The sequence below is a fragment of the Lissotriton helveticus genome, chromosome 4_1, assembly GCF_964261635.1.
Source record: "Lissotriton helveticus chromosome 4_1, aLisHel1.1, whole genome shotgun sequence".
NCBI lineage: Eukaryota > Metazoa > Chordata > Amphibia > Caudata > Salamandridae > Lissotriton > Lissotriton helveticus.
In genome coordinates, this window is record NC_136063.1 from 1,465,095,423 (window position 1) to 1,465,118,383 (window position 22,961).

The following is a 22,961-nucleotide window of genomic DNA, read 5'->3' on the forward strand; positions in this document are numbered from 1 at the left end:
TTTTTTTCTTATTTTTATGAACTGCTTTAATAAAAACAAACATGTCACTACAAATGCCTGGGTCAAAGAGTTTAAAATGTTTTAGCTTACAAATGTAGCTTATTATTTAAAACCTTAACTTGGTTAATTACTACCAATTTTGTTAGAGCACTTTTTATTTTACAAGCATGAGATATAGTACCCAGTAAAACTAAGTACATTTTTTACTATGATCAAGGTTTACAGACATAGTACCAGTAGTGGAGATAATAAAACGTTAACTGACCTCTAACTTTTTTTCTGTTATGAATTTTGGGACAAATCCCTTTCAGAAGACTTTCAATTTATATTTTTACAATCTATGTTTTTTAATTGTAAACAAGTTCAAACATAAGCCTACATACACAAAAGAAAACAAATAATTATGTTTGGAACAGACATTGTGAAGAATGCAGTTGTTTAAAAAAATGTCTACCATAAGCGAAACAGTGGTTCTGCCACTCTTAGAAATCAAAAATTATTTTTAAGCAATTCTCTCTCTCCAAATGGATCAATTTGGAGAGTTATTATTGCTTTCAAATCATTTTTGATTTTTAAGAGTGGCAGAACCACTGATTCGCTTATAGTATTAACCCCTGGGTTCTGCAATAGAATGGGCTACCCCATTGCTTTATATCGTTTAAAAAAATATCATCAATGAGCAGTAAAATAAATGTTGTCAGACTGAAACCACATTAGGACAAATTATCGTACATTGCACCTGCAAGCAAGCAGTATTCCGCAGTTGTCCCAGGAAACTGGCAACTCTCATACAAATAACAGATCAGGTTTTTGGAGATTTTTAAATTTTGCAGCTTATGTTGGACCAAGTAAAAATGTATGTTGTTTGTTGGGCATGCAAAGAAGACAAAGGAGGCTGGAATTATATCTGTATAATTATTACTATGAAAGTTAGACTTCTTATTGAACCTTTGTTGAAGGAATGATGGTGAAGATCTGTTTCAATGGGCTACTGTGAATGTAAGCAGTAGAGGGAGAATGTTTAAGGCTAGCCTGTCATGTATGGAATATTTTTTTTTCTTTTGATGTAGTGGTCATTCAATTTCTTTTCAATTTACTTGATCTATAATTTAATTCACAGAATAAGTTGACTTTTTAACTGTACTACTGTGTATTTACACCACTCTGACTTTATTATTCTTTTGTACTTATTCTAATTTTGCTACATATACAATTTTGAAAAAATTGCTAGGTAGTATTGAAAACGAATAGGCTGAATGGAAATGTTAATAAAAAGGAGGAGGAAGAGAAGGGACCTCAAGAAAGAGGCAGTTAAAAGAACAGTGCATCTCAGTTAGTCAAAGAAATACATGACTAATAAGATAAGATGTAAATTGATGGAGACAACAGAGACTAGCGAAACTTTCCTAAATGAATGACATATAACAGTGTGCTCACATACATTTGGGAAGCTTCACAATGAAAAATTAAGGAAATCTGTAAGGTAGAGAAGAAGAAAGCTGATATGGTTTCCCTCTCTGTCCAGTTGTATGACACTTTACATTAGGCACCATATACTAAATTGGAAAAGTAGTTCAACACAGTACAATGCTCCTAGGTTCCACCTATACAAATGTTGACACCTTTTAAAAATTGAATGAATCTGAGATGGAACTTTTTCTGATTCCCAATACATATTATCAATTGTAAACCCCTTGACGGGTACACTATCAACACATGAAGTGGCTTCAAATTCCAAACTATCGTGATTGCAATATGGACCAGTAGTTCGTAACCGTTTGACTTCTGTGGACCCCCAGTGAATTGCTACTGGAAGCCAGGGACTTTGGCCTAAGCAATTTCTACAATTTGAACCTCAAAAAAATGCAAAAAACACAGAAACAAGTATTCATCAAACAAATATACAAATTATCAAATAAATATTAAAATCACACAAAAATAACATATGAAAAATTACATTTTAGTTTTAATGGGAAGTTTGGAGCTTTTCAAAATATGGTTTTATTTCCAAAAGATTAAGCATTATGCTAAACTCCAGCTTATCACTTTGTCTTTTTTATTCCTAATACAGTTGGTGCATACCATTTGAGCCACCAATCATCCATATTACATTCTGTTACTATACCTGAACTGCTCCCAAGAATCAAGCCACCAATTTCAAATGCCTAGATATTTACAGAGCATTTAAAATTTAGCATTTTGTTTTTATGTGTACATACTTTTTTAATCTGCTAATATTATTTAATTTTCTGAACTGTCGTGGACCCCCTGAATAATCTTCATGGACCACAGGTTAAAAACCACTCGCATGGACATTCACAGTGCAGAAGCTATTTCTGTGACAGAGTACACAGTGGAACTAAATAGCAAAGGTTCACAAGATTTATAGTAGACAACAGCTATTAAATGATTTGCGCCTGGCTGACTGGGGAGATTGATTTCAACTAAGCGCCTATGTCTGTATATGCACTATCAATCAAATTTTGCTCTAATGAAAATATGAATTTGGCTCACTGTTTAAAGTTGAGTAGTGGCCTTTTAAGCTTCCAGGAAAGGATGAAGAAAATAACTTCAAAGATAACTGTATATGCCAATAAATAAACAAACATCAGAACACTTTTACAAATGAGGTCCTGCTAGAAATGCTGTTTAGAAAATGTTCATGATTTAGAGATACATTTGGTGGAGCTGCTTTCCTGAGCAAGACCATGAAAATAACATTCTTGGGGCAGAAACGACTGTCAACATATTTCACTGGGAGAAAGACGAGTGTTGAAGGTAACAGATCATAATGCTGGTAATTTACCTAAGCCAGGGAGGAAGAGTGAGTGTTGCTCCTTCTCCATTGTAATTACAATACTTTTTTTACGTTTGATTGCTCTTTAAACTGGTAAATATGTATATTTGTATTGCACATAGTTTGTCTGATATTTAATTTCCCTTTGGCTTCCAAAGTTTGGTCTGGGTCCATATTATTTTCGTGTTAACCTTCATCATCTTGAAAACTGTTTGGGAAAAAAAGAAAAGCCTATAATATTTTGTGATATACCTGTTCTCTATATTGTGACAGGCATAGTATTCAAAGATAATTGACTAAATGGTATCTGTCATGGGATCAACGTTGGTATATATGAGATGTACTCAATTTTTAATAGGCATCAGTATTTCTTTGGATTGGATTTTAAGATTTTTTTTATCTTCTAAATTTGTTAACATAGGTCACAAACTTCCTAAGAAAAACAATTAAAAAAAGAAAAAAAACAATGGAGCATAACGGTGACATATCAGCCCAAAGGAAAAATACTATACCATTACTCATATTTGATCAAACACAAACAGTCAGACAAAAACGGCTGGAAAACCAGCTGATGATCCAGAGAGAGTAAACTGAGGCACCAAGGTGAAACAATCTTTAATTAAAAAAGGGGAGAGCAAAAAAATTAAACAGAAATACGAGGATAAATAATATTTTCCCAAAAATAAATCACTATGGCACTTCCCTCACATCTAACCTACCCCCTTACAATACCAACCTGCACACATCCAGCACACTAAATGCAAATATGCAACATTCAAATGTACAATATGATAGTCTTATATTTTGCATACAAAGTTAATTAAGACGAATGTAGAGCCCTAGGTATTGTTAGTTTAGAAGGTGCAGTGGCACTGGGGCCAAGGATGCGAGGCGTATACTGCAACCAAATTATGGCGGTCTTACTATCTAATGACAGTGCTTTAAATGGGCTGGTGCTGTCCAGTACTGAGTACCGCCACTTTTTTTAAGAAACAGTGCCAGCACTTTTCAAGAGTGACGTAATACTTTTAATTGGAGAGTACCGGCATTTCTCAGAAACAAGCAGGTATTCTGATACAGATTACCCACACTAATATGTTTTTCATTTCAAACACTGCCTATCAATGAGAGGGCGGCAAATGTCCCTTGTTGCATTATGGCTTAGAGGACCAATGGCGAAGTTTTAAAAAAAACACATATATAAACGTCTAGTCACATTTTTACATGAGTATTTCTTAATACTTCATACTGGGAGGAAATAGTTTCCATTTGCCAAGGAAGGAATAAGCAATGTTGTTCGTAGTCTATACAAATGGTTAGTTCCACAATATTTGGAGACTTTTTTGAGTGCTAGAAAATGAACATTGGTGCTGCAGGACTGCCGTTTATTTAAAGAGTTTTGCAAGTGACCTTACCACATTTGGCGACCGAGAAATGCCGATGAAAACCAACATTGTTGCTTGATTTATAATGAGGGATCAATACAATCTGGTATGACTACGATTTTGTATTCGACTTTTTCCAGACTAGAGAGGCGTTTCCCGTGAATTGAAAGTGATGACTAAGCACAGAGAGATGACTCAGAGGAACGGTCTATCCCAGCACAGGAAGTAGGAGCACGCTCTCTTGAATTATTTTTGATTGAGAATCACTGGGTAAATTGTCATCAGGATACATGATGAGAGTCTCTTTCTGTGTATTCTCAAAACACCTAGTCAAATCCAAATCACAAACACGCCTATCTCATGTATTGTCCTGGCTTAAAATCATTTCTTTTGATCACGAGGTTGTACACTTTTTGGTGTCCTATACATTTGGTGGGATAAACTAAAGGACTGCAGTGAAAGTCGTTTTTTCAAAGTAGAATGTTTAACGGAGTAAATATGGGATCACATGTTGATGAAAGTTAATTTGGGGACACATTTAGGTCAGGGATCATTTCAAATGGTTATTTGGTGGTCAGAATGAGTGATAACTTATATCCCTGCTTCACTTTCATTGCATGCAACGGATTTCCGAAAGAGACAAAGGGGAAAAACTCAAGGGCATTGATTCTAGAACTAGTAGTCTTCAGTGATATATCTAGATAGAAACAGTTTACTTCAAATTGGTTTTAGAAATACTTATAATTCTCATGGCGCCAGTTCGCGGTTTAACGTGCCTGAACTATTTTTAATATAACCCCCAGTCTTAAATGCATCGGGTATTCAAGCATTCTGGACAGGTTTTACAGTATGTGGAGGTTTTAGGGTTTTAACAAAGTACCCTGGAGCCACCATGTGGCGGGGAAAGGTAAAGGTGGCCACGCCGACAAGCATACAGCATACCATTGCATAAGTGACATCATTATCCGGTTTTATTTCAGGTGCCCAAAACAATTCCATTAAACATCGTGACGTCGGCTTTCGCAAAATTCCATTTTTTTCTTTACTTGTCAAATGACAGTAACACAAAAGTGTCATTGTACATAGTGCCACTAAAGTGGGTGGAGAAAATAGCTGCATATAGGGCAGATGGCTCGCAACTTTTACTTGGCTGGCTTATTCACATTTTCATTAACTAGAGGGGCGACGGGTGTTGGGAGTGTCGGTAATTTGAACCGAATTCCACGCTCTACCCCGTGAGGGGAAAAAAACCGTCGAAGTTCCGAGACTGCCACGGGGCGGGTCAAATGACGAAGAAGATCGATGTGTGTCGGTGAAAGGGAGGAGTGGAAAAAAGGGGAGGGGGTAGCAGCGATACTTGTAACTGTTATTTCGTTAATTAAACAAAGCTGGGCAGTCAGCACACTCCCACCTTCTTAAATAAATATTAGCACTTGAGACACGGAAATCAAGAACGACTTGACCCAACCAACAGCTAGACCCCGTCGGATGGGATTGAAGGACAATGGGACGGGGAATCGGGGACTGTAGGGGAGGAAGGGAGGGGGCCGGCGAGGGGAGGAGGAAGATGAGGAGGAGGAGGAGGAAGAAGGGGAGGGCGGGCTCGGCGGTGGCTGAGCTGGTAGAGGAGGGAGAGGGAAGGCTCCGGGGGGGCGCTGGTGCTGAAAGGAAAACGGAACCGTGTGCGAGTGCGCTGGCAGGCTCGGCGCTCGATTGAGGATCCTGGTGAGCGGCCGGCGGGCGCCACCACCAGCACCACCGCTGCATGGAGCTATGCGCCCGTGTATGCGAGCGAGGGGCAGGAGCTGCTGCGCAGCTGCCGTGCGCACTCACACCGCACACTGGCGCTGAGTGACGGAGCTCCGAGTTCCGCCGCTGAGCGAGAGAGTGGAGGAAAGAGGAGGAGGAGCGGAGGCCAAGCGCACAAGATCCACAACTGCAACAAAGTAGCTCCAAACCGGCAGCCAACTCCCGCCCGCCAGGCGGCCCCCGGCATGGCCTCCGAAGAACTCTACGAGGTACCGTACACCCGTCTGCAAACCACTAATACCCCTGCCTTCCCATGTCAAAAAATCTGGGTTTTCACCGACACTTGCTGCTGCCCCCCCCTTATCCTCGCTCCCCATTTTCTTTTGTAGACAGCCCCCCCCCCTTCTCCCTGTTCATGCTCCCATTAAAGACGGTCATATGTTGTTGCTGCGGGTGTGTATCTGTCTTTCATGGGGGCGGTCTCAAAGTGTTAGATTGACCTGACATACTTCTGACTGAAGTCGAAAGGGCGGGGGTAGGGATGATCACTGCCTGGGGGCAGGAGGGGTGGGGGCATGCTTCTATGGTCCCCGCCATCAAAGAGGTTGACCACATTTCATTGGAGGGTAGGCGGAGAACTCGGCTGGCTCTACAGACTGGGCAGTGCCACCCTGTTAATTGCGAAAGTAGCAAGGACTCAAAAGATGTGCACGGAAGAGCTCATAGTAATCTGTGTGCGGAAGCAGCAGATTCCACTGGACAAGCAGGAGTTACTTGGTGAGAGGAGGGCTGGGGTACCCTTGGGGTGCTTAACCATGAAAGGTAACAGCCCTTGACTGCATCTCACTATTGAATCCTTTAGAGTGAACAATGGAGGCTTCGACAGCTGAGTATCTTTCCAGTTGGCATTGGAAGAGGATACCGAAAACAAGCACTGTTGTATGGAAACCTAACTCATGTTGCAAGTGTCGTTTTGGGGCCTTACACATCTCATTTGTGCATGTCTTTAAGTTATTGGGATCACATAACCTCATTATGAGCTTTATTAATTTGGCCGCCTTTTAATTTAGTAGTAAACAAGGGTTGTGGTAATAGACACCCAGAATAATGTTTTTGTATTTTAATGTCCCAGAAGAAAGGTGTTTTGAGTCTACATTGTTGCTCACATTGTCCCTAAATAGTCTTAAAGAACATTCACTAAAAATACCATCGTCAATGACTGAGACTTTGACTCAATTGCACTAGTCTGTTGTTAAATTGGTGATTAAACAGAAGACTTGTTGGCAGTGCAAAAACTGCAATTTATTTTCATCTCTGACCTGCATTATTTGACAAGATAATTATTTATTCCTGTCCATAAACTTTTTAGATTCTGTTGTCAATAATCCTTTATTTTTGTCTATACCCCGTAATAATATACACAGTAAGATGATTTATTCAACACGTGACCAAATCTATATCAGTTGTAAAGCAGTACAAGAACCATAGCCATCTCTGAAAATGTTAACCCATTTTATGTTGCATGAAAAGGCTGGATATCTTTGTTTATTTAACCCAGTAAGAGGATACATATAATATGCAATGGAGAAAAATGCCATGGTCATGAAGGATCTGGATTGAGTTGACTACATAGCATAGGAGATAGGGTAAGGCTCTCAAATGTCATAACTATTATCATGGATAATTAGCTCTTGTGAAGAACATTCTAACATTGTTTACTCTTCTTTGAAACTGGGTGGATTGAAAGAGGTTGGCTCACTTCAGAGACAATGTGCAACTGGAGAAGACATGAAATGACCTGATCAGTTTTACACTTTTTGGATGGTTTTGTCAACAGTATTCTCTTAATGTCATTGTGTATCTTCGAGAATGTCATTGGACCTTCTTCTATATGGTGGGGGTGGGAGACAACACGATCTTAGGAATACTTTTTAAAATGTAATTCTAATAATTTGCTGAGAACAATCCGAAGTACCTTCACAGCCATTGAGTTCAATGTTGGTCCTGCCTTCTGCAAGCCCTGCTTTGCTAAAGGAAGGCAGACTTATGGAAAGATAATCTGGCACCATGTCTTTTTAGGAGTCCACATGTGTTTCTACAAAGAAGGCTTTCAATTTAAGAGGCTAAGATAGTTACGAACCTTGGATAGTACTGCTTCTATTTGTGGATCAAATGCTGAACATGCATTTTATACCTAATTTATAAGTTTTTTTGATATTTACAGTTGGCTTCTTAATTGAATCCAATTTGCTTAAGGCTACACTGTGCATTGTAATAACATACTTTTAGAATTTTTTACTGTAAACACGTTCCAGTATTTACAAAATGCTTTCAATATATCATGTGAACTTGCTTACAGAAAAAGTCAACAGCACGCATATCATAATCTTCATAGTCCGGGTGTGTGGATTTTTATGGAAAGAACGTCTGTCACCTATGGAAGACAAAACCTTCAAAATCCTGCATCGTATAGAGAAGAATGAAAAGCCATGATTGATTCCTTGAAGATTTCTAAATGTGAAACATATAATGAGCCTTAAAGGAGAAAGAGAAGACAATTCGACCTTAATGTCACGTCAGTGAACCAGAGGCGAGCATAAAACATGATTTCTATCACACTCATGGTTCTCTGAATTAAGGCAGGACAAAATTGTTGCTCTTTTATTTGTTTTGGAGACAAATTAATTTGAGTATAATTTTACAGCTTTTGAAAATTTCTTGAGTGCGGATTAGGTTAGTTCAATTACTAATCAATGCGTCTGCAACACATTGATAAGTCTTTGATTGGAACTTATTGCTGAGAAAAGTAGCTAGGACTTCAAATTGAATTTTTCATGCCAGAGGTGTTTTTTTTGTCAGCAAATTTTTCCCAGCACACAATGAACCAAATGTTTGTGTCCTGGCTGGGAGACGCAGCATAACTGTTGCTTGCCATCGCAAACGACGATCCCTGCAACACCTCACAGATTTGGTCAATTGAGCACAGATGTAATGTAATGTAAATGTAAATGTAAATGTGCTGGATTTGTAAAGCGCACGGCTGCCCGTGAGCGTCCCAGCGCTTGCTTAGGGAACCCGTCCTGGTATTCCCCTGTGAGAAACCCCGGCAGGGTGTCCACAAGGTGAAAGCCAGGCATCCCGCCGCGAGGGGCCGTAGTGGAGATTAAGCAAGCTATTGCCCAGAGTTGCAGAGTGTGACCCCGTGAGTTGAGTAGGCACTAGAGCGAGAATTGTCGAGTCCGTGGAATTTTTGAGCCGAGACCCGCCGCGGCGGGGAATCGAACACTGGTCCACGGTCGATCTCAGCTTCCGGGTCTGCCGCCTCTAACCACTGAGCCACGCTTCTCCACAGATGATCTTCTGTATTATCTACAGCCGATGCTAGGGAGGTCTGACACATCCAAAGCCTGAATATTTGTTGAGGAGCCAGTATCATTCCAACAGGAGCTGAAGCATCCTCCGGTGGCTCTCCGAATGCACACATGGGAATACGCGGAGGACACCGCAGAACATGGGCCGTTATCGGGTCCAGTAAAGCATCAACGTCCGGTGGCGCAACCAATGGATATGTTAGGCAGATATCAAACACGTATTCTTGTCCGCAGAGCAGACATCGGAGGACAGGCAGAATATAGTCGAACCAGACTGGTCTAAATGACCAGAACCAAGACTCTCTCGGTTCGCGAAGGTGAGGTATGGCCAGATGGAGTACAATGCGATCACAATATCTGCGCCCAGGTTTGTTTTTTCCATCTCCGTGGTGACTGGACGTCCATTGCGTAGCAGAAAAATTACAATCGGGGTTTCTGCTAATAGGAACAGGAGAAGCAGAAGTCCTCCAAAAATGCATCAGAATACGGAGTGTACGAGGTTTAGAATCACTCCGACGACTGTCTGAAAGGAGCTTACCAGTCCAGAACCAATGGTCTTAAATGGGTCTACTATACCCGTTGTAGCAGACATGTTAAAGATATGTTGTACCATTTCTGTGAAATGGAAAGGGCAGTTTGTTCGTACTAGTGCCTATATCTCAGCTGAGGACTTTGCGACCTGGAGATCAAAAGTCTCTCTGGCAGAAGTTAAGGGCACGGTTTTCTGTAAAAGCATGGCTTTCATTTGGCTCAAAGTATTATACCGTATACAGGAAACCTTCAAAGAAGGCCATAACGGCGCCTCTTTGACTGTGTGGGTCGGTGGAAACAATACTTGCCTACAACAAGTAACCCTGGAGTCTACAGTGACAAGATATGCGATGCCCGGAAGCATCCCACAACAACCTTGATCATTCAGCATCAAATAACCCCCTGTTGAAAGCAACTTGAACACCGGATTAATCACGGCAGCTGGGGACCCTTTCAAATGACAAGATAAGTTGGCAACCAAACCATTACAGGCCCGTGAAGCATGATATCCTGGCATATGAGAGAGCCACTTAAATATTTCTCGCAGTGTGTACCGCTTAGAAACACTTCCATGTTCCCACTCCTGCATCAAAATCTATATGACAATTTCCAAGATTCCTTGATGAATTCCAAACATTAAACCCTGAAAAATAAGGACATTTCTGTGCAAACGTTTCCAAACTACTTTATGGTGGTGTCGGGCAATGTTTCCATTGGTGGTATGTAAAAACATTTTATGGGATACTCAATTTGTGTAAAAAGTGATGACCATAGTGATTGTAAGAGTTCGTAGTGTTATAGTCTGATGTGTCTTCTAACATTTCAATGCTTGAAAATGCAGCGGATTGTTCTAAATCAGACAACATATTATTTACAGTTTCAAAATCCCAATCTTCCAAAAATGTACTTTAGGTAATATCATTTAGAGAAATTTTAAATACGTGTAGTGTTTTAAAAGTTCAGTGGGACCAAATACATTGTTATCAACCTTGTCCCCAATTATACCATCGGGAATTGGAACAGCTGTAATGTTCACGAAGGGCAGGTCTCTTTGTTCACGATGAGACGATGTATGATGTTTCAGGACCAAGTTCACATTCGATACTGCAGAGCATTCTGTGAGATAGTTTCCGTGCATGAGTAAGCAAAAGACAGTCACTAGGCCGATCCACAACCGAAGAAACAGTATTCCTGTTGTTATCCGGAGCTGGAGCCAAGTTGATACTAGGTATGTCTTTTTCATAAAAATGTAGAAATCATGAATTTGTTGCCTACGGGAAACTGGAACTGGCGTAGTTTCAGTTTCACTGGGATCCAGAGAGAAGGTATCAAAATCGATGAAGTAGCCAGATGCAGTTTGATCTATTTTTGGCAGCTCGGCAGGTTTTGTTGAACTGGCAGACATCTCTTGTAGAGGCATATTGATGTAGACATTGGTGTTAGGCCGAATTGATATTTGTCTTTCATTTGTGTTTTGAAGTTATGTTTCTAGAAGAACGAGTTCCATTTCATTGTTGGAAATTCTGTTATTTGTTATTGGTGACTCTTCAAATGTTATGAGTCTTTCTGTCTGAACTTCCTGTATGGTAGCACCGACTACTCAGGAGCCCACAAGGCCTACTATTCAGTATCAGCCACATAGTGTGGTTTGATCAGATCAATTGAGACAAATCCCATTTCTTTTTTGCTGGCTAGCGGCGGAAGAAGTACTGTTCTTGTTCCTTCGACAGCCAAGAAATGGACTGGCTTTCTGTATGATGGCCCAAATTCTTTCTTGCCCGCAATCTTTTCTCTGACCAGATTCCCTGACTTTTGGGATCCAAGCAGGTCTTGCTGTGAATGATTTGGCTTCCCCAGTGGCGGTGCTTTTTACTTGCACGTTGCTTTGTAGTGCCCGGAATTCATTGAGAGCCTGGTAAACAGCCAAATGTTTTTTTTTATCCGCCACTGTGCTTTCACAATCGAGATCAGGTACCCACATTCTCGTACCAAATAGGACCACGTAAGGAGTGACACCTCCTAGGGAACTTCTTGGCATATTGTTAAGGGCTCTTTGGACCCCGTATACGTGATTTACCCAACTACCACCGATCCTAATACCCTTGCTGTTGAAGATTGCTTTAAGTCTTGGTTTTCCTCTCCACAACCAAATTTCCCTCGGTATGGTACAGGGATTAGTACCCCAATGCAACACCCAAACTTCCTAAGGCTTCCTTGTATGCCCTAGAGCTAAATGTGGGGCTGCTGTCAGAATGTAATGTGCAACTTCGTATGTCCCTATAAAGACTCGCAAATCTTTTATAACAGTTCGAGCGTCTGCCGAGCGCTGAGGCCATACCATAGGAATCTAGAGCATGAATCCACTGCCACCAAGTTATACTTGTAAGCCCCATCCGATTGTAGGGGGCCCCAGTGGTCCAAATAGACAGAATCGAGTGGTCTGTCTGATGTAAGTAATGGTGTCTGCGCTGGACGTGCCCTGGTGGAACCCTTCACCTGCTGACAGATATCGCAATTTAGGACAAAATTATTTGTCTGTTTAGTTAGTCCTGGCAACCAATAGGGTTGCTTCAGTAAAGAAATTGTTGCAGTAACTCCTACGTGTGCAGAACCTAGACCCTCATGTGCAGCTAGAATTAAACCTAATCTGCAATCCATGTTTGTCATTACTCTATTCCCCACTTCTGAAATTTGAGCATACAGAATGTTATTTGCATCTAACTTGTAGAAGTACTTGAGTGGAAAGCCTTTCGGTAAAGCTGTGCTGTTTTTGTGCAAAGCAATGGCAGCTCCCAACATCTGTCTGTCTAGTCTCATTTTTGAATGAGTGATTGCAGCTAATATGTGACTCACACCATATACTGATTTATATCGACACAATAAGACAACCAAGATTCTTAAACTGGACATGTGTATTTCATGTGTCTTCTATGACTCTTTTTTTTCTAAACAACTGATATTTAATTTAATATTGAGTTCTTAGATAGATATGGTCTCACAGATGGCTCTGTATCTCATTTATTAAACAGAGAATTAAATCACAGACCTTTCATTAGGTGTTTTTGAGAATTGATTCAATGCACAGATCAAGAATATGTTTGAGTAATAATCGCTAATTATATGGATATTATTCACAGCTAGTAGATCCGAAAGAACTATCCAGTATATTATCTTCACAACTAATTGGTCCTAATTGGAAAGCGGACTGATGCTAAACAAGCAAAATATTTTTTTAAATCAATCATTATCAATTTCTTTTGGTGACTTGTACTGTTTCACGCTTTACTTTTTAATTGAGATTCACGAAAATATTTGATCTATTCTTCATCTTACCTACAAACAGGGTAAGGTAAGAACAGATACACCATTTGACTATTATTTGACTATACCTTTCTTTCATCCTTTTGTCTCTTTTTCTTTGATTAAATCTGGTATGGTAGACCAAGTTCATAAAGAATGTAATTTTAGGCATTATTTTTATATCGAGGACTTTTTAAACAATCAACTGTACGTTCTGAAGATGGTCTGCCAGACATTTGCCACAACAGACCAAAACGTTGACTTTCTCTTCTATTTCCGTAACATTTGTTGTATAATAGCGAATGTTTTCTGTATTTCCAGATAACTCACTTATCCTATTATGTGGAATAGATGGTTGTGCTCATGATTTGTAGGTAGTTTCACACATCCTCAATCATGGTGTATTGTAATATTTGAATGTACCCTTTTCAATTTTATCCATATTAATAATTTTTTTGTACTTTTCGAATAAGATTCTCCTGCGCTTTTGAAATTTTCATCCACTCATTTACTGTACATGTCTTTAATATCTTTATATAAGTACAGATTTGTTCAAAGGCTCAAGACCACTTGGAGTTGAACATATAAGCAACTACTTGTAAGAATCCTCAACAAATCCCTTGCAGGCATCCCTTTACTCCTTATCGTATTAATTGCAGCTATGGCAGCAGTTCATACTGCCCCCTTTGCGGCTTCATCAGCCAATGGATTCCCTTCAACATGAATGCCATCACGGTGATGATTCAGCGTGTGTATCACATGAGATCTACGTAGTTAGTTTTTCAACTCAGCTACCTGTTTATGCTTAATTGTGCCACCTTTTGAGTCGTTAACCTCATTTTGACCCCTTGTAGTAAAGATATTCCTTGTATGACTGGACACCATAAAAAGAATCGCACACAATCAGTGTGGGGAACTCTCAATACGTATTTATCAGTGCCAGTAACAGGACTTTTAATTCTGCGAGCTGTGCCATGCAGTCTCCTAGAGACTGTGTCTTCGTACTGCTAGGATGGAACTTGCCTTCCTGCATATGGCCCTTCACAATCGCACCTACGGCTCTGTATTGCTGTTTATTTCCTACAGCTGGCTGAGCAGGTCTGTCAGTGTAAATAATATATTAATACTGATCTCGAGACATTATTTCATGCGGGAGATGATATTCTTGTTCATATTGCTGAAATGCTTGTTTTAAATGTAGAATCATATCTGTATTCTACATCTGACCACAGTGAATGCAAAGACAACAAAAGAGAACCAGGGCAAGAGGTATCAGGATGATCATTAGAACCTTCCATCCCCATGTCAGCAGAAGTTGCCATATCCAAGAACCAAGGGACCCTGAGTCTGTATCTTGATGGAGGTCAGAGGCTATTTGATGGAGTGCGGAAATAGCCTCGTAGACAGACGATGAATGATCTGGAACATACACGCAACAGCTGGTGCCGATTATGCGGCATGCTCCTCCGCGGTCAGCCAGGATGACATCAAATACCATGTGATTTTGTAGAGTGACGAGGCATACCGCTTGGAGCTCCACAGTGTTGTTGGCCAAAATACCTGCTGTGATGATGACGGTGGTTTCCATGACTGGTGAGGTGGCGAATGGCTCCGCTGTTTGCCATTGGTCCCCAGAAGGGAAGGATGCCCTTCATGGCATCCAGGAACTTTGAGAGGTTGTGTCTGTTTGTTCACCCACATCGTTGCTGCGGTGGGCGCGATGACGAAGAGAAGAAGCAATGTAGACAGGGGGAAGGAGGAAAGCTATGTAACATGTGCTTACCCAGTTCTCGTGAAGCCAAGTGTATGCCTTTGTTCCACTCACAAACTAGGTGTTTGGGGAGGCAACAAGGGGCGGTGGATTTGTCGTATTCGGAGTTGTTGTCACAGCACAAGAGCTGTCCCCAACGTTCTCAATACTTAAGCCTCAGATTTGACCGTTAAATAAGTACTAAACAAACGTTGGCGGCACCATGTAGTGTAGTTCCTATAAACTTATGTAGGATCTGCATGTTTAGACAACTTGCACCGTAGGATTGGTGTCCAGACTGATTCTAGACACCCCCCAACTGAGTATGTTCGCCTGTAGACCATCTAGCTCACAGTGCCACTAGAAACCCCTCTTATCAAGGAGGGTATAGTTTTTGGCAACTATCGAACATGACAACTCTGACCCATCCGGGATCGTGGAAACAGTGCAATACTTTTCGCTCAGTCACTTGTGCTCACTTTGTCTCAGAGAGATACACAGAATAAACGGTGGGGATGTTTTCAATAAGCATTTATTGAACCAGCGCCATTCTAGTGTAAAATAGGTGTGCTGAAACGACCATGAGACAGAAAAAAGATATACATGATTATGAACACCAACAGAGTAAAAGTATGGTAGATTTCTACCATAGTGTTAAAACGATGAATACAGGCAGGTAATAAAATACATGACAATAAAATGTGTACTCCTACGATGCGACCCTAACTAGATGTACCCAGGTGTACCTAGCAAGTATGTAGGTGTACAGCCAAGAATCCCAGTAGGATAAGTCAACGCCAATACCTAAAGTGAGAGACTGTTGGACCCCGTCTTTGTCTCGAGATTGACACCCCTTGAGGGATGTCGGACCACTGCGAGCGGGTGTGTCTACGTGCAGGAACCTCAGCATCTTGCTTCAATGTGTCATCATGGAAGTCCTTTTTCTCCTCTGCCTAACCCTGCAAGGTATGGTGTTTATATACCTTAAGTGCTACCCTCATGGGCTCAACCTTGCTGTGACATGTCGGACTTAAGATGACGGAAGGAATGACCCTTATACATTGCTATTTTGCTGGCAATGGTAGTCCTGCTGAGTTTCCAAGAATCCTCATGCATAATGGATGAGGCTGGTTTAGAGGGAAAACCCCACGTCCTGTAAGCAGTACTGTAACTAGGTAAAAGGTCAGTCCCAAGAACTGTTATGTAGTGTAATGGTAGGGGAAAATATAGGTGAAAGGTTAGGTGACTACCTGAGCCTATATTGGTGTACCTATATGAAACCTAACAGGTGACCAAATTATGTGGCAAGAAAATGCAAATAATGCAGCAAATTTTCTGATATTACTTCATTATTTAGAAATTTGTACACTTGATAACACTAGCTGGGAATTTGTTGCACCTCATTAGTTCCAGCACTCAAGCATAGCTGTAAGCAACAAACAGGTGAGTAGTCTACCTCTACACAGGGCCTTCCACTGCTCAGCAACATGTTTTGATGTGTTTTTAGTAACTTGTGAACTGTTTGAGCTAGAAACAAATGCTGTCTGGGTTAAATCTGCAGATTAGGTAGGAGATGATGGATTATGTGGCAAATGCAGGAGATCTATAATCATGCGAAAACGCCACAGCCGCCCAATCGTATAATTCCAGTGCCTTTGCCTATATCCCAAGAATGAGCCAGAGTATGTAAACCACAAAGTAGACCATGTTGCCACATAATGTATTGTGAAATCTAGAACATCTGTTTTTTGAATGATAGAACTCATGTCTGATCCTGTCGGTGATTCTAAACTTGCAGTAGTCCAGAGGAACTTCATACATAAATTGTTTAATGGTGACATTACTTTAAGAATGGAGATGATAAAGTGCTCAGTGGAGCATGCTTGGTAATAGAAAATATGAATATATCCACAGGTTTGATCACCAAAGCAAAAAACACACTCAACAGTTAATTTTTATAGGACATCCAAAGTAAGGAATCTCTACACCATATAAACTGGCAGAGGAATGTTTAAACATCAGTCTTTCACCATAGAATGTTGTTTCAACTCTAAATATTAAATTCTCAGGGTCTGCATCAGGACAGAATACTATGCAGTGGTTTATGACCACCATTACAATGGGAACAATATGAGCATTAGTTAAAGTACTCGTAACTGACCTGATGTCATTTATGAAATGACACTAGTGTCTTAACAGGTAAAGATACGTGTTTATTGCAGTAGCCAAATAATATAACTAGAAAAATCATTTATATAACTAGAAGAAATACATTATAGAAATCAGAACAATACTATGCGTATTGGATAATGTTTGAAGTTAGACAATTGTACCTTTTATTTTGAACCTATCTAAACCCCCCCAGTAAAAGTTTCTAATTTAATCATGCATTTAATTTTAAAATATAGAGCATTTTAACTAAGGGGTGAAAGTGCGTTTTGGTTGGAACTGTTCAACCATATATGGCTGTGTGCTTTTAGGTATGTATCGTAGTATGGAAGTCAACAGTACCCATGACATGTTTGCAAAAGGAGTATAACCAAATAACAGATTATTTAGAAGAGGCCAGAGTCTGGAAGCTACACAGGCTGGCTGGAATGTTGCCGCCTCTTAGTAAAAGTTTTACTCCTTTTACTCACTTGCCACTCTAGTTCATCTTCCTGGTGACATTTGTTCCAGGAAGTGTTTCCCTAAGTTAGAATTTTGTTACATTGCTGACTGATTTCTCTTTTTTTTTTTTTAAACCCTGGTTAGTTTTATCCACACATAGCAGACCACGAACGCATGTAATACCATAGACAACATTTTTTGGGTTGTAGTAAGTGGGAGTTGGGCGCACACAGTATTAATGTAGTCTTAGATTTTTGTGCTGCTGGTAAAGTTGCATTCTAGATATTTGCGTCTTAACCGCATGTGCGCTGCGGCGATTTTCGCACTACGCGGCTTTTTTCAAAAAGCCGCGTTAGATGACGAGCTCAGCTCGTCATCAGCGTGCGAGCAGCGCAACTGATGACGAGCTGAGCTCGTCATTAGCGCCGAAGGGGTTAAGTGTCTGCGATTGATTCTCTGTGGCAGTGGTTCGCTGTAATCAGATGCACTTTTATAATAGGAAATTAGGTCATTCAACAGGAATGTGCGAGGCTGACCAGATATTAAGGTGCTAAGGAAACTATTTTGATGTAATTAGTTAATGGATTATCCCCAGTGACATGGACCAGTTCATTGTTTTCTATGTCTTGGCACTAATAAGTATTTAAGGTGGCAAAATTAGACACTAATACCAGCCCACCAAACAAGACAACTTGAGTGACCTCTTGAAAAGGCATGAAAATACCTGGCCAAAAGGTAGACTCTCTCTCTGACTACGAAGATACTGACTTGAGTGTTGTAAAACTAAATTTACTTCAGTCCGTTTTCTATACAAGGTTGTAGACTCCCACTCACTACAATCAGCGTGTGGCAGTTATCGCTACTTTGCGAAGCAAGCTTTCAGTGCTCTGGATAATGAGCCTTCCCAAGAAGACCTCGAACTCCGTGTCCTAAGCCACACAAAATCTTAACAATTGCATCAGTGCATCGCCTTGAGAACAGGATTTGCTTGGAAAAGTGTTAAATTCTAAATAATGTTGGGTGCAGTTGGATTGGCTCTGTATTACCGCCCTCAAAATCATTCAAAGTCCTGCCCTCGTGTGCTTGTCTGGGGTGCACCGCTGACGGTGTTGCTTGTGGATTGATTGGTGCCTTAGGGAGAGGCAGCGAGGTCTCCTGCGGCAAGGAATACAAAGACGGCGAGGCCTGGTGGCGTTGTGGTAGGCTGGGAATCCCTGTGGTGATGTCTGGGCTTTTAATTTTGTGTAGACAGATGATTCAGCCTGTTGACTGGGTCTGTTACCGAGAATCTGGTGAGAGAGGGCCAATAGAAGATCCCGTCTGGTGGATGACTTTGGCATTCCCAGGACTTGACACCCCGGCCTTATGGCCACCTAGGGCAAGGTGTTGGTCCCAGTAGCCTCACACAGTGGCTGATGCCTCAGGGAAGACCTGAAGACACTCAGATTGGTTTGGAGAGGGTAGCTGTGCTTTTACTGTGGGGGAAGAGTAACCCCACTAGCTGAGACCCCTGCTTCCCATTAAGTAACGAGAGATGTAGCCCCGGTAGTGAATTGTGAACTTGTCCTGAATCAGAACCCACCTGGTCACATTGTGGCTAAAGACAAAGTGTCCCTTGGCGTAAACAGAACAGATTGGCTCAATAGGCACTCCCTGGCGGACCTGCTTAATAACACAGTGCAAAATGGCAGCTACTCCACCCACGGGAGATTCCTCAATGAGCAAGGCAAACCCAGACACTACAGCAATACATTTGGCCATAACTCAGTCATAGGGCTAACTAGAGGTGAAGATAAATGCTTTTGGGGCCGCCAATATGCTGCTGCCCCTGGATCGTCGACAGGCAGTAGACCGGATAACGGGGGTGGGAGACTGAGTCTCTGACCTTGAAGATAAAGTAGCCTCATTGCAACAGACAGTCTCCAAGTAGTAAGCAATGTTAGAGCACTAGTGGCGAGGGTGGAGGATGCGGAGGGGAGAGCAAGAGGGAACAACCTCTGCTTTTTCTGAGCGCTGTACAGGGTCCTCCCCTAAGAAATTCCTTGTCCACTGGTTGCGATCTATCCTCCCAGTGGAATTCTGATCTTAATGCTTTACGTTTTACAGGGCTCATAGGGCACTCAAACAAACTGCCTCTGGGAAGCAAGAATCTCTGCTCTTTGAATCTAACAAAATTATGTACTTTTCGGATTACACGAGGCTTGTCCAACAACAGCAGAGGAACTTGTTTAGGCTCTTCCTTGTGACCACATTGGGCATAGTTTTCTATATTTTGGTACATTTGGAGTTATGAATCAACGATTGCCCGGTTGGTGGTGTCCTGTATTCTTTCCCGCAACAATGCTTTCGGTTTTCTAGGTGTTCGGTGGTGGTGTTGGGGTTATGTTGTGCTTTCGTTTTGAGTCACTGTGACTTCCCTTTCCAATCCCTAGGCGCAAGAATGCGGCAGAGCTTACAGTTATATACATTGCTTCTAGTCTGTTCCCCCATCTGATGGCTGACTGCAAACAGGGAGCAAAATGGGATCAGCTCCACACGATTACCTGAAAAGTAAATGTCTTACTGGATAAAGTCAAAAGGCAGCGATGTTCAAGACTGCAAAGAGTCTTCAAGCTGATGCGCTCTTTCTGCAGGCGATACATCTGGTGGAAAACAAGGTCATTTTATTTGCCCAACAGGAGTTTCTTAAAGTCTTTCACTCAGGGTTTATGAGGGGTAGGAGGAGCTCAGAATTACGCTATTCTCTTTAAATTCTATGTCCTCTTCGTTGCAACACGTGAGTGGGTGGATAAATGTGGCAAATATGTGGTGGTTATGGGTCTTCTTCGGTGAGAGAGTCTGACTAGTCCATATCTATGCCCTTCTCCCTAAGTTCCTCGTTCTTAGAGGTAATTGGCCATCTGATTGGTGAACTGCCAGTAGGTCCCTGGTTATGAGAGGCACCTGGACTGGGGTAACTGATAACTCCAGAGACCCATCATAGGGGCCTGACGTGTCCTCCAGAGGCCATAATAGCTAGTTTTACAGAGACCCTGTGAATGTCTGACATATGCCACACGTTTCTTGCATGATGGCGGGGTATTAACTTCTACTCCAGAGCCCATGACACACTCTCTCTCTGCCAACCGGATTATTTCTTGCTACCTAGGACGGAATGCCACATTGTTATCGGCGTCTAAATTCTTGCTTGTGGCCTCTTCAATCACTTAAGTGGAGCTTTCCCTTGCCTTGGGTTGTCCACGGCCCAAAATAAGATGAAGATTCAGCACATGGCCCATTTGAGATGAGACATGTAGCAAAAAATAAGCGACACAGAAGGTACCTACCTTAGACATAATGGGGCCTCGGTTTACTCTCCCGATAGTATTTTGGGAGGCTCTTAAAGCGACTCTCGGGGAGATATTATAAGTCTCTTCACTGGTGACCAAACTTGAGCCAGAAGTATTGCAAACACGAAGAACCCTCTTCTTAGAATCAGTCAACGCGGCAAGGAACACAAGTTAAATATACAAGTGAAACCCATCATCTGACCGTACTCCTTAATCACCATATGTCTTCAATTTAAATTGAATGTGCTAGAGGATCAGAACAGTTTTGATTAACAACACATTTATTTCATCACTTCTAATGGCACATCAGTTTATTATTAGGCCTGGGCAGTAAATTCCGCTCCGCTCGAGGAATTTGTGGAATTTTGACAGTTCTGCGGAGAATGCGGAATTGCAGCAAATTCCGCGATATGGCAGAATTTTTTCCTTGTTCACGATTTCAAAATGCGTGTTCGTGCATGTGGTATCGACTTACCGGGATCCCTGCGTTTGCCGATGAGTTTTCCTAACAGATTTTGGGGCCTGGTTGCATCTCGCCTACATGCCATCCACTGTACCAACTGACTAGAAGAGATGTATGGATGCAGTGTTTACCAAGATGTAGTAGATCATCATATGCAGCAAAGGAAGGAGAATAATACAGTTGGGGATTTTCTCAATTTGCAATGTGGTAAGAGCGGTTGCCAAATGAATTGAAGAAATAAATAAGCTTTTGGTCAGACAAGAGTATTCGAGATTGCAAAATGTTTCATAAAATTCTATCAGATGTTTTACGATAATGGTAAAAAGTAGGCAAGACGTGTTACGTTTATCTTGTAATCCATTTCTCTAAAATAGAAGCACTCTCGAACAATAAGTGAAACGGAAATGTCTATTAATACGTCGTTCATGGGTAAATTGTGTGGTGAGGACAGGCTGGGAAAAAGTCTTTACTAAAGCGGATCTCTTTTGCTAGGTGCATTTATTTGGATGTTCCAGATTTGAGCTTTCCCATTCCTCTATAAAATATGGATTTTAACAATTTTCCTTATGCCTGTTCAGGAGCTGGACTAATTGTTCTGTTACCTTACTCAACCCTGACTCCAAAATACTCCTCAAAATACTTGCACTGACATGTCCACACCAATTTAAAGGACTGTATATTTTATCAGACTCTGGTAATTAAGTAAAGATAAGTGTTGCTTGACATCCTTAAGTGTAGATCTATATAGCCAATCAAGGCAGAGCTTCCCTACACTGTATGTTGTTACTATTCCTGGATGCTGTCTTTGAACAGATCTTGGGTCTGGCCTATTGAATGTGAAACCCTGTGTTTTGTTCAGGAATCTATCTTGACAGTTGTTTGTGTCTGTGGGCCAGATTAACCATTTATTCAAATCTGCATCTGTTCTGTTGTAATGCAAAATAGTATGTAAGTCGACCTCTCCCCTCTGAAGTGTTACTGCTATCAGGTGTAGGTTTAGGTATGGACGGATTGTTCATGTCTTTGATCTTGGCTAACCCAAGACAAGACGTCTGTTGGACAGTGTCATTCAAAAACATAATTTGCTCATGGATGATACAGGCTCTAAACATAGCTTCTATCCCCTGCACCTGCCAATCTTTCGTAACCCAGACAGTTTTTGTCTCAATGTTGTCTTTCCAAAAGTCGAAACCTAGTTTATACAATGGGATATAAAAGGCTGCAGAATAAATTTGTTTGGTATTTGTCAACATACTTTTCATGCCTGTTTTGTTTACATTTAATAAAGTAAAATGATTCAGCATTGGATACATTGAACACTGAAAAGTACGGGATTTTCATGGCAAATGTTTTTGAGCTACCCTTTGGTGGTGTAGGACAGTCTTCCCATTGGTTATACATCAATACATTTCTAGGATTTGCAGATTTGTGCAAGAAATGATGACCATAATGATTATAACAATACATTTGTTCATAGTCTGACGAACCTTCCAAGTATTCATGATTTGTAAATGCTGCAGACCTTTCTAGGTCTGACATCATATTTTTAACAGTCTCGAAGTCCCAATCATCATAAAAGGTACTAGATGAAACAAAGTCACTTAATGAAATCTTGAATAAGTGTGGAATCTTTAACAGTTCCGACGGGCCAAAAATGTCATAATCCGTTTTGACCC

At 41.1% G+C, this 22,961-nt stretch overlaps 1 protein-coding gene across 1 annotated transcript in view; it reads left to right on the plus strand.

The window, feature by feature from the left end:
* Positions 1-5,781: 5,781 nt before the first annotated feature.
* Positions 5,782-22,961, plus strand: part of CDYL (chromodomain Y like) — a 304,671-nt gene continuing 287,491 nt past the window's right edge. The window contains exon 1 of the mRNA XM_078688047.1: positions 5,782-6,200. Within this exon, the coding sequence (XP_078544173.1) occupies positions 6,177-6,200 (24 nt within the window). The 5' untranslated portion in view covers positions 5,782-6,176. The remainder of the gene's footprint in view (positions 6,201-22,961) is intronic.